The sequence below is a fragment of the Formica exsecta genome, unplaced genomic scaffold (assembly GCF_003651465.1).
Source record: "Formica exsecta isolate Colony F162 unplaced genomic scaffold, ASM365146v1 scaffold393, whole genome shotgun sequence".
Classification (NCBI taxonomy): Eukaryota; Metazoa; Arthropoda; class Insecta; order Hymenoptera; family Formicidae; genus Formica; species Formica exsecta.
Genome location: NW_021851167.1, coordinates 13,141 through 26,341, shown reverse-complemented (window position 1 = coordinate 26,341; position 13,201 = coordinate 13,141). Strand labels below are relative to the sequence as shown.

The 13,201-nt window shown below is 32.4% G+C and overlaps 2 protein-coding genes across 3 annotated transcripts in view; one reads left to right on the top strand and one right to left on the bottom strand.

Moving 5' to 3' along the window:
* LOC115239626 (follistatin-related protein 5-like) overlaps positions 1–12,359 on the bottom strand; it is a 40,316-nt gene extending 27,957 nt beyond the window's left edge. Inside the window, exon 1 of one of the 2 annotated variants that reach the window (XM_029814240.1) lies at positions 11,735–12,359. The gene's annotated coding sequence lies outside the window, so the exon portion shown is untranslated. The remainder of the gene's footprint in view (positions 1–11,734) is intronic. The other variant, XM_029814239.1, reaches the window with a different exon arrangement.
* On the top strand, positions 3,036–8,529 carry LOC115239627 (acyl-CoA Delta(11) desaturase-like). Its single transcript, XM_029814242.1, has 6 exons — positions 3,036–3,420; positions 5,210–5,443; positions 6,245–6,375; positions 6,566–6,771; positions 7,416–7,598; positions 8,269–8,529. The coding sequence occupies exons 2-6, from the start codon at positions 5,212–5,214 to the stop codon at positions 8,516–8,518; spliced, it is 1,002 nt and encodes a 333-aa protein (XP_029670102.1). The 5' UTR covers positions 3,036–3,420; positions 5,210–5,211; the 3' UTR covers positions 8,519–8,529.
* Positions 12,360–13,201: the final 842 nt, after the last annotated feature.

Sequence of the window (13,201 nt, the reverse complement as noted above, 5' to 3'; positions counted from 1 at the left end):
GGGCTTGGATGGGATACATCAAGTAGAATTAATTGCGAGAGGTGTTTCATTAGAGAGCAGGATTGAGCGCGTGTATTGCAATTAATTTTGATTTATACGCGCGCTTGAGTCATGCAACGTCGTAAAAAGGAAACTGTTGAGCACGTATGACGCTCGCGAATGCTTTTTATTGCAGATATTACCAGCCAATTATGCTGTCGCTTCATCTTGCCGGCTGTGATACTGGTCTATTTGTGGAATGAAATTAGGACTATAAACATAAGCGCTGTGTTTCTCCGTTACATGTGGCTGTATTTTCCGTCAATAGTTTCGTTTGCATATCGGGAAATCGACCGTACAAAAGATACATAAAAACTCTCTGAATTCGTGTTTGTACGATTGTCATCGGAACTGATCAGTACAGTGTTCGGATTGTATTCAGATATAAAAATAGGGAAGTATCAATATTTATTACAAAAGAATATAAAATTTTTTCGATATGACATTTAAAATAAATTTAAGTGGAATAATCGATATTTTTGGATAAATGCAAGAATTTTCTAACGATAAAATTATTAATATCGTTTCATCCTGATCGCCACCTCGATTAAATAAATTAGATTTATATATACATAAAAAAAGTGATTGATTGTAGACATCTCATATATCATGTAAATTAAAGATTGCAGTGAAAATTTCAGTTGAAAATATATTTAATGTAATTTGCTTGCTTCACAATTTACTTCACTAACTTTCCCAATCAACAGATATGATTAATCTTGTGATCTTTTTAGGAATGCAAGTTTCTAGCTTGAATCTCCGATTTACTCACTAATTTTGTTAATTATATTTATTCCCATTATTGTGAATAGCAAAATGCGCGAATAGCAAAACCACTTATAGAATTTTAGAAAACCAAATTTAGTTTTTTCGAATTAGTTTCCTCAAGAACAAGAACTTAATTAATTTTTATTATTTGATAAAATTATAATGAATCAGGCTTATTTATATAAACATACATTTATAAAAAACACGTTCTAATTTTTGTTTTATGTATATTTGTATAATAATTTCTTCTTTTGTAAAAAAAGAATCAATTATTATAAGAAGTAAAACATTTTCTGCGAATCCCAAGACTTTCTTAAATCCATATATATTTTAAAATAAAGCAAGTATATCAATTATTATTTTATGAAATCAATCTCATTTATCAAAGAGAATTTTTATATACAAAAATACCGCAATAGATAGAAATTGTAAGATATCATTTTGATTAAATAATCTGCTAATCTGAGATTTCGCAGCAAAAGAGTTTGTTTGGGATTAAGCAGAGAAACACTCCCTCTTTTGCTACTTTTTGTTGTAGAAATTTTAAGGCAACAGAAGAATTCAACGATATGCTATCAGCGAGGGTTGGCACAATTACCATTATTGTTTCCCGTGGGACTATATAAAACCGCGGAGCTAGACTTATATCGTCTCAATCCAATCCGCTTTTATAGATTACATGGCCTGATTGGGATTGACATATAATCTGAAGACATCGAGATTCGAAATGATTGACAGGTTTTGTGTGAAAAAAGGTGACAGATCTCTCGAGATCAAATGCAAAACAAATATCTCTGAAATATATAGCTGCTATTGAATAAAAAAATAAAAAAGAGAAAAAGAGAAATAAAAAGAACTGACATGTGCTGACTGATACGCTATTGTTAGGATTTTCTTTGTCATAATATAACTGAGTTTTTGGTATAAGATTTATTGTTATAAATGTAAATGCAAAATGATTTTTTAGGAACTTTAATTATTAAAACATACAAAACTTTTTCGCTGTTTTTACGATAATAAAAAATATTTTACAATAAAATAACAAATAATATTATATGTTAGTTACTAAAATTATTATTGAAATTTAAAATCCTCACTTTTAACTACGAATATATTAGATGGTTAATATCCTTTGTCATGTTTCGCACACAAGCTCCTGCAAAATTTTTACCCCGGATAGTGCGGAATTTTAAGCGCTGCGAAATTTTAACGAAGGCTCTGTCACACACGATACGTATCGTATGTACTATACGGATAAAGCACGCATCTCTGTACGACCCCTGCGGTCAACGATTTATATAAACGCCCTACATACTCAAAGTCACGTTTCACCGATAAAAAAAGAAAGGGAGATACCAGAAAAGTGTTATCGATTCGGATAGCTTGACGTCGCGTCATTTTATCCGGCGGTTAAATTTAGTATTTATCATCACACACACATATTGTATAGAGTGTTCTGTATAGAGAGAGAGAGTCTATATACAGGGTAACATTTGTGCGACTTCCCGCACCCTTTACGCGTATATCTATCCACGTATCTATTCATACATACAACCGGAACATGTAAAGGGCTCGAATATATATTTATCCTCTATGCGAACATACGTTATAAATATTTTGTCTATTTTTATCATAGTGCAACGTATCGATCATTCTAATGTCGTTGTGTAAATATTCCTGCATTTCACGATGCGCGACAGCGTCGGAAATCTGGGGCGAGAAAAGAATCTCGACAATGGCTGCACATGTGGGCTGCATATATAAGAACGATTGATGGTAATACGCGCTCATGATTATTCAATTTGCACTTTCTATTTATTCGTGTTTTGCGAGAAATGTAAAGTAAAATTAAATTGTTGAATCGTTGAATACATATTAAAAATTTGTTAAACAATATATTTTATATGTCAGCGAGAATGCATGTAAAATATGATTTAACAAAAATTATGATTTTATTAATTTTTCTTTTGTTATAAAATAAGGTTTGAAATAAAAAAAGTTTATAATTTAATGTAATGCGTTAAAAAGCATATAAAGGACATTTTCTATCCTATATAATTTCTCTATCTCATTTCGATTTAGATTCAATATGTTGAAAATTGTAAGTAGAATATTTAAATACGTATCGTATTTTTTTTCCTTTACCTTAAAACAAAAATTTTTCTTTTGACCACAGTTTTTTGAACTGTTCTACTGTGCGTCCCTGAGTTATAATATCATTACATCGCGTAGATGCGATATGTTGACACACATGACCGATGCGATACATACATCGACGTGACAAAGAGTCATAGCGAACGTTTATTAGAAATTGAGAGAGCATAAGAAGTCGAGAACAAGCGAAAGTTTCAAGGGAAGGAGTTGATATTATATATCTTGGGCTGAAACAAAACCGCTGCTCCGCGAATCACGACGTTTCTCCTTTCTCGATATATTATATTTTAATACTTCGGATAGATCGGCATCGGGGAGCTCCTTATAAACATCGGGCTACCACATGTTATGCAGTGGAATAGGATGAGAAGTAGTGCGGCGCACATCGGTCTTTCATTCTTATCTGGTTCGTTCGATAGCATCTCGAGACACACATTTGCGTACATCGAATCGTCCACAGTAAGTATATAGTCTTTGGTTCATATAATTATATTAACATAAGCTATTGCACGAGGTTCTTAAACAAGAAATAGAATGATGCTTTATGAGCGCGGTATGATTTTTCTGGCTATTAATTAAATTATTAAATTATAAATGGCACACATTTTCAAAACCGAAAAAGATGCAATGAAATCGACAACGTCAATGAAACACGCGACGTAATTTTTGGTAAACATATCTCGCGGCTTTTTCGAGCCAAATAAAAAAATGCAAGTATGTCGTTTTCCATTTTCACGTATTAATTCGAATATGAATCGGCTCTCATAATTCTCTTCTGGCAAAGATACTTTATGATATCGGAATTATGTATTTGTTCTCTTGTTTCGATTATTAATTATGTTATTATTATTAGTTGTATTCTATTATTAAATTTTGATGCCAAAACTGATGTGTGGTATGTGTGCGTGTACAATCATGGGCAAATTTGGTTCCAATAAAATATTGGAAAGCGCAAAGTCAACATTTCTTTCGGTTTCTTGCCTTGCAGCGATTTGATATAGCCATGTCAAGAATTGTATCCTTTCCATATATAAACTCTTCCTCTTTCTATCATTTTTTGACGTGACATCCGAAAAACTTCCTACGCTTTCTACGCTTTCTTTAGAAAAAAGTTGCTTGGTAGGATATGCACTTGGTAAGAAAAATCTCTCCCAGAGAAGGTAATAATTATGTGATACAAAGATAGAGAGAGCATAGATAATGGAAAATGTAGGTAATTGGCATACCTGACAAGATTTGTAAGGTTTTTTAAAATGTATTCACGATGCAATTAAGTTGGTAAGAAAGGCTCTTGTCACGTGTATCGCGTGTTAAGTGACCGCGCATTCATTATAATCTTCGTAAATATAGTACTCCACTTTGATATTTCTATAGAGCACAGTATAGTCACTTCGGGATGTCCGGATGTAATAATTCGTCCAAGGGACTGAATGAGTAACCTTCGCGAGGCAAGATTTCATAGGTTTTTGCACAGACTTTCATCATGTACTTTAATAAAATTTGCATCCATTAAAAATTGTCTAACTGCATAACAAACTATCTCGATAAAAGTATATTATGTGTCGTACACTAGAAATATAAAATTGTGTGTGTATCATTTTATTGTAATATCATACATAATATAATAAAATTTTTAATTTTTAAGAAATTAATCATTCTAGTAACATTCTGGTCTTTTAATTAGTCATAGATGGATTAATATAATAAAAGGAAAGAAAGATTGCAATTATATATCTTCCAGAAGTATTCTGTAATTTTTTATAATACAAAATTGTTCTTTTTCGAACCAGACTTTTTAGCCATTGTGTTTCAATCATCATACATAAAATGCTTTACGATCACAAGAATATAGCTTCATCGGAACGTAACACATCTTTGATAAATAATTCGCTTTTACTTTCACGACAAACTCGGTCAAATCCGTGTCAGCGAGAAAGATCAGCCGGAGAGGCGTAACGTGCAATTACCTTGACTGCGAATGTTAATTACGTTTTCATGTTTTGCACGGAAATGCTAATCACGTCTTGTCGTGAAAGATAGCCGCGAATGCTGGAATTTCGCTCATACAAGCGTCATGGCTTGATTTGTTAATTACAAGCAAGATCGTTTTATAATGAAATTGATATGAATTTTGCTCGTAACATTTTCGTGTAAGTCTGTAAATAATATAGTTGTTGTAATTGGATTATGAAATTGATTACCTTTATGATAATTTGAATCGTTTAATTCTTTAAATATTTTGTTTCAGTAATGTACAGTTCAACGATAGTCAAATACGAGGACAATAAAAGCCAAAAGTTAACGCAGTCGGAAACGGAGGATGGCAAAAATTCGATTCTCGATCAACCGCCAAAAGAGAACATACCGGCGGAACAACCATTAATTTGGCGCAATATTATTGGTATCCCTGCTCTCCATGTCATTGCGATCTATTTATTTGTCACGCGATATAATGAGGCAAAATTTTGGACTTGGATATTTGGTACGTTTTTATTAAATCATAAAATTAGTTCTCTTATAAAACTTCATCTATCGTCTAAATCAAGTTTCATAGCATAAAGTGCACTGGAATTGATAAATAAATACATATCGCAATTTTTTGTAAAATCTGAAATCAATTTTTTCAAACGCTTTCAAATTTTAACAAGTAAGATTTATGTTAAAATAAATGCGCTTGCTTCCTTTCCCACATAAACACAAAAATTTAATAAAGAACAAAATTATATTTATAATGTCATTGCGATCTATTTATTTGTCACGCGATATAATGAGGCAAAATTTTGGACCTGGATATTTGGTACGTTTTTATTAAATCATAAAATTAGTTCTCTTATAAAACTTCATCTATCGTCTAAATCAAGTTTCATAGCATAAAGTGCACTGGAATTGATAAATAAATACATATCGCAATTTTTTGTAAAATCTGAAATCAATTTTTTCAAACGCTTTCAAATTTTAACAAGTAAGATTTATGTTAAAATAAATGCAAAATTATATTTATATTTATATTATATATTCAAATTATATTTTTTTTTATTTTAAGCTTAATTTATGAAAATTTCTTATTTTCGTTTATTTATAAATTAAAAACACACTTAATATTTTGAGACATATCTTTATGAAAATTATCTCATTTCCTGCAATATAGAAAGAGATCTAACATTTAGTTTTTCATTCTTAATATTTCACAATTAGCTAATTAAGAATCAACATCGTATATTTTGTTTAAAATGATAAAGAGTAAAGTCTAATGTTGCTTTCTCATTTCATTTCTCGTGTTCAGAAATATCATATGGAGTCATTGCTGGTTTTGGTATAACGGCAGGCGCTCATCGTTTTTGGGCACATAGGAGTTATAGCGCAAAACTACCACTCAAAATTCTGCTCACTTGTTTGTACTGCATGACGGGACAGGTAAGATTATGAAATAGTCGCCGATATAATCATCCAATCAATTAATTGAATGAAATGAATATAATACCGATGTAGTAGTGAACGAATCTAGCGATGGATACTGCAGAATATAATATTGCTTGCAGAGAATTTATAAGAATATAATTTGTGCGATTTTGAAAAATTCTATAGAATATTTCCTATTTAACAGACTCATCTGACAAAATGGATTCGCGTCCATCGAACGCATCATAGATACACAGATACATCCGCGGATCCGCATAATTCTAATCGCGGCTTCTTCTTCTCGCATGTCGGCTGGTTAATGATGAAACATCATCCGGCAGTTAAAGAATATGGGAAAAACGTGAATATGAGCGATATCGCCGCCGATCCTGTGATACGTTTTTTCGACAAGTGAGTTTAAACATATTTAAAACAATGACCACGTTTTCCCGAATCGTGATAAAACAGAAAATATTAATAACAATTGAGTGGTCAAAATATGACAATTAAATCTAATTGATTGGATCTGTAAGCATATATCAATCAGTTTCAATTTTGTCAATTTATGTCGCGTAACTATTTAATCTTTCAATGTACTTAATAATATTTATTTTTTAACAAATCATTCTCTCTCTCTCTCTCTCTCTGCATTATATTCATTTGAATACTTAAAGTAAAAAAAGAAGATACTAAAAGATGATTAAGAGGAAGATATGTATATTATATGATTTTGATTCAAAATTGCATAAAAAACAAATAAAATTTTCACCAGAAATTTGGGAAAAATTTTGTAAAAAAATTTGCGATCATTGCTGGAGTTAAATTGCTTGCATGATCGTGTAGTAATGAGAAATGGTCCGTGTGATGTTAATGATGCTGAATATGAGAGAGATTAAAAAGAACCAATTGCGCGAGAGATCTCATCAGGACGGCAATTTTTAATTTGGTTTATAGGTCGCATTGTTGATTTATAATCATATAGAAGAAGAAACTCAATTATATATGTTAAATATTAAACAAGTACATTAAACAAATGTAAATGCTTTATATTACAGATATTATCCGCCGATCATGCTGTCGCTATGCTTTGTTTTACCGATTCTGATACCTGTATATATATGGAATGAAGCCTGGATAATAAGTATAGGTGCTACGATTTTCCGTCACATATATACATTAAATGTGACTTTTTCTGTCAACAGTTTCGCTCATTTATACGGCACTCGACCGTATAACAGGTACACATTAATCTTTTGGATTCACGTTTGCGCAATTGGCATTACAATCAACCAGTATATCGATCGAATTGTATTGCTCAAGTATAAATAGGAAAGTATCACAATTCGTCTCGTAGAAGATTAGAAATGTTATTTTTTGTTAATAGAAGTTAAATCAGGAATAATTCAGCTTTTTTTTGAATAAATTGGAGGCATTTCATAATAATTAATAAAATGATAGCGCGATAATCTTTGCGCGCGCGATTAATAGTCTTATTTAATAAATTTTAATTATTTTTAATAATTCTTATAATATTATTTCGTTTTACAATAAAATTTTCTAATATTTCATTAAATTATAAAAAAAGGAAAAATTGATATTATAAGAAATAAGACATTTTTTGCAAACATTTTTGGTTTCTCTCTTAGATTTCTATATACTTCTTAAAGTAAAGTATACACGTCGATCATGGGAAAGGTAAATTTACTAAAGGGAATTTCATACAGAGGTACTATAATAGAGGTAGAAGTAAAATGTATTATTCTGCTTAAATAATCTGTTGCACGAGACTCAGAAGTTTGTTCGCGTACAGCCGGCTCAGATCGGGCGGTGTATGTGTGCGTGTGTGCGTGCGTGCGTGCGTGCGTGTGTGTGTGCGAAATTCCCTTATTTCTCTACTTCTTGTTTTAGAAATCTTAAAGCAACAGAGAATCCAACGGTATCCATCGTGACTTTTGGTGAAGGTTGGCACAATTACCATCATTCCTTCCCGTGGGACTATAAGGCCGCCGAGCTAGGTTCGTATCGTCTCAATCTGACGACCGCCTTTATAGATTTCATGGCCTGGTTAGGATTGGCGTACGATCTGAAGACATCGAATTCCGAAATGATCGACAGTTTGTGCGCGAAAAAAGGTGACGGTACGGCCTCTCAAAACTGAACGCAAAGTAGATATACAGCTAATAAATAAAAAAGAAAAGAAAAAAAGAATCCAACGAGAAAATCAGAATAGGTGTATGTGTATTAATCTTCTTCTTTTTGACAATTCGAGAGAATAAATCTAACCGCTTTAGATGCAAATAATATGTATAAAGAAATTTATTAATTCGAATTATTATTTTATGAACTAATGAGACAATATATATATATATACACATAATTATTTTAGCTTTTTATCGTTACATTCAGATTTTTGATAATTATTTTTTTTATATGCATATATTAAAGCCGATATAATTATATCTCTCGATATATTTTGGTCTGCATCTCATAAATCTAGTACGATGCGTTGACATATACAAATTCAAAACTGTGTATAAATAAATGCATTTTGTCATGTCGATATTCAATGGAATGTTATGCATTTGTTCACACGCATTTTATTTTCAATTTGTTCAAATTATTAAAAAAGCATGTCAAACTACTATTGTGCTTAGCACTCTCTTAATTGAGATATATACAATATATCAAAAGTTGATATCTCGTTTTCATAAATTAATATTACATTCTGCTTTTTTCATTGAATGCAAATAATGTGATTTTTTTTCTTCGACTATTCTACAGCTTTTCTTTCTCCAGGTTTGTTCCATTAAATAAACAGGACTGTTTTATATTCTATTGTATAATTTTCGAATTATATATATATATATGTGTGTGTTACAACCTCGGTGGAATACATTATCTCTTGAACAGAATATTACTGCCTTTAAATGGATTATCTGCTTTGAATTTTCGTGGATGATGTGCATTGCTTAATTACGTCCGTAGGAATTAATAATCTCTCGTACGTGAAATGTATAAAATATATGTGGAAATAAATGAGAATTAATAATATAGATTCATAATTTCACAGATATGGGCATGTAAAAAGTAATATGAGTATGTAAAAAGTTCATTATTCTTTTCAAAATTAAATAGAGTTAAAAATAAAAGTTGTTAGAATATAGTTATTTCTAACGATGTTACAAATGTGTGTATATTGTTGCATAATCCTAATTAGTTTATATATGAATACTTATACATTACAACTGTTATCATAACTAGTAGATATTTTTATAAAATATCTATAAATATTATATATATTCATATAACTCTACTACACTACGGGTTGCAGCGGGTCGAATTCACGCAGCCGAAATCACGAGGTTAAATTAAGTATTACTTGTATGTGTGTATGTATGTGTGTGTGTGTGTGTGTTCATTATATTATTATACATATATTAAATAAAAATAGAAGTTTTTTAGATTTTTATGTATCTTATTTTTATCATATATGTATATTTTATTTATAATTTTTTAAAATTTAAAATTTGTTTCTAAAATTGTAGTTAGGACGGAGATTATATAATATTTTTAGTAATAAGTTAGGTATAATAGTTAGCTATTATATAATAATTTCAACATTCAGTTTATAGTGCAAAGTACTCATAGTTAATTGAGTTAATTAATTCATATTTATGTACAGAATTTGGATATTTATATGTATATCGTCGATTTTGAAATACTTCACGTTTAATTTTGTTGTATCAACTTGCGGATACCCGCATTATGAACGTGAAACGGTAACGAAAGCTTTAATTAGAAGTAGAATACATAAATTTTTCTTACACCAATATTGTGAAGAAAAATTATTTTGACTATAAAAAAATTTCGTTGGAATTCGAAGCCCGCATTTTTATTACGAGTATCTAAACAGTTACTACGTTTCGCTGTGTCCCATAGTCTCGCGTGAATTTTTACCACGACCCGATAACGCGGAATTTTAAGCGTTGTGGAATTTTAATGAAGGCTTTGTCATACACGATACGTATATACGGATAGTATCACACGAACGGGGCATGCGACCTCTGTGGTCAACGCGATTTATATAAACGCCCTACATACGCGCGAAGTCACGTTTTGCCGATGAAAAAAGAACGAGAGACGCCAGAAAAGTGTTATCGATCCGGATACCCTGACGTTTCACCCGGGGGTTAAATTTAGTATTTATCATCACGTATTCCGTCGAGTCTCTCTACAGGTAGCGCCTGCGCGACTTGGCCGTGTCACCCCGTTACGCGCACCCTTATACGCGCATATATGTATGCATCTATGCCTATGTTTTCTATTTATACGGCCGGCATGTAGCCGGCCGAACATATTTACCCTCTATGCGGAGACGCATTACGAACATTTGTCTATTTTTGTCATAGCAACCCGTCGTGTATCGATCATTCTAACGTTTCTGTAAATGTGGTCGCGAGAGTCCACAGCGTCGAAAATCTAGGACGAGGAAAAAAAGCTCTTTTCTCTACGATGACGATTATACATGTGGGTTGCACATATAAATGCACTGCTTGATTAATAATAATATTAGCTTTCGCAATTATTCAATCTGCACGTTTTGTTTGCGCCTTCGCGAATTGTGAAAGCTGGGTATTTTCATGATCGCTGAATATCTACCCAAAATAATTTCGATATATATATATATGTATGTATATGTATGTATGTATATTTGCGAGACAAATTTATATGTTTTAATTATTGAATTTGATTACATTTTATTTACTTAATTTAATTAATTGAATTTTATAGCGTATTTTGTCAGATAATAATAATTAAATATATAATTATACATATCTATTATATTATATACTATAAAGTTGTAAGTATTAGAAGCTAAGTTTCGAGGTTTCTAATTCTTTTTCATGCATAAACGTGATTTTATAAGCTATAAGGTGAAATAAGAGTAATAAAAGGCATATTATATATATTTACAATTTTCCAAGAATTATTTCCAGTTTTGTTAAGATCTCTTATAAAATTTTACAAAATATTTCTGAAATGAAGAACGTTAAGAGAGAGAAATGTTGTATCTAAAAGTTGAGAAGAGAATGCAAGGAATGACAAAACGATTTAAACAAGATTTTGGAATTTCTATGCTATGCGCGGAGATGAAATCTATTTAATTCAGCAGCTACATTCTCTGCTGGAAATATTTCGGAAGGCAAATTATTTTTCTTCTTCTCTTTAAAAACATTTAATCGAAAAAATTATTCGAGACACACATATTATATCTCATAAGAATACTAAATTCATTGGATCTGCATTAAATAAATCCGAGATTAAAAACAATCGAAGGAAACGCATTACGAAGAGTCCAAGCAACTCGACTCACCCCGTGTTACTGACCTGACCAGTTTTAGTTCCGTCAGGATAATACCCTCGCCGCCACCGCAGTAAACACACCACCCGCCACTTTCGCTCCCACGACACTGTGTTCGATTACGTTCACGCAGCCTGGATTTTAACGTCTACGCCGGTAGTGGTGGTGACCCATCCCCCGAAGGGCAAGAGTTGAGTTTAGTCTGGCTGGATTCGAGCGAGACCGTGTCTTGGACTGTACGCGACTTCCTGGGGATACGGTTAAAACTGCGACACGTAAATCATCGACATAAAATCATCGAGAATACATTCCGATTTTCATCGGTCGAGAGACAAAGCGATCGCGACGATAATTGAACACCACATTCAAACACAATCGTATAAATGAACGGATATGTTTAGCGGATCTCTGTAAGAGCGCGGTAGAATTCGATGGATAAACAAACGAACGGATATGCAGGCCGGCGATCGTAAACAGAGGGGTGAATATACCACGCGTTTTCGTCCCGGTGCGTGCTTACGACACGTATGCGTGCGCGTGTATACACGTGCGAATACGGAGGTACGAGAGAGATCTTCTAACCGCGACGATGGTTTAGGGTGTACTGAAACGTTACCCCCGGAGAGGATCGGCGTAGTGTCTAATCCAACATTACCTAACCACGTATAGCAAGGATGCCATGGAAACGGCACGTTTGCGCCTGCGTTGCGTCGTCGTCGTCGTCGTCACAGATCGACTTAAACTTTTTTGGCAATTTCGCCGGTTACTTTGGAGAGAACTCGCAATAAAAGCCGCTATTAATTCTCTATAAGTGTCGCGCCGAGGTAAGAGAGTAGGGGTAATTTGTCGCCCTCGAAGAAACGCGATTGGTGCGCGTTGACCCCCCGGTGGAAAGGATGGCAATTGCGAAGATGTGGAACAAATATTGTAGCAAATCGTCGACTGTATAAGATCTTTTATTAATATTGAGTTACACCTATTCGATTAAAAATAATGGATTTTTTTTATCGCTGTAGCGATACAGATCTCGATAAACGAAGAAAATAGGGGGGGGGGAAACAGTTTATAAATCATTCTATTTTCGTCTCTTATTCCGATAGTACGCTATTTCGCTTATCTCTGTTATGGGAAAACTCGCGTGTTTACTAAATGTCAGATTTTTGACAGCATCCTTGATTGAAGCGACATCTCCTATCGATATCGCACCCTTAGGGTAGAAGGACCTCTTGTTTTATTTAAGGATCAATATAGTTTCAGTTTTACGCGAGTGTGAATGTAACATTAAAAGCATTATAACTGTCTTTTATTTGTAATTTAATATAAAACAATATAAAATTTAAATGCATCTCTAAGAAAATTATTTTGACAAGAAAATATTGATTTTTTTCTATTTTTATTTAAATTCTATCAAAAAGCTTGTAATATAAAATACAAATAAATTATGAATATAAATGGGGAGAGAAATTTACTTGTGAGACC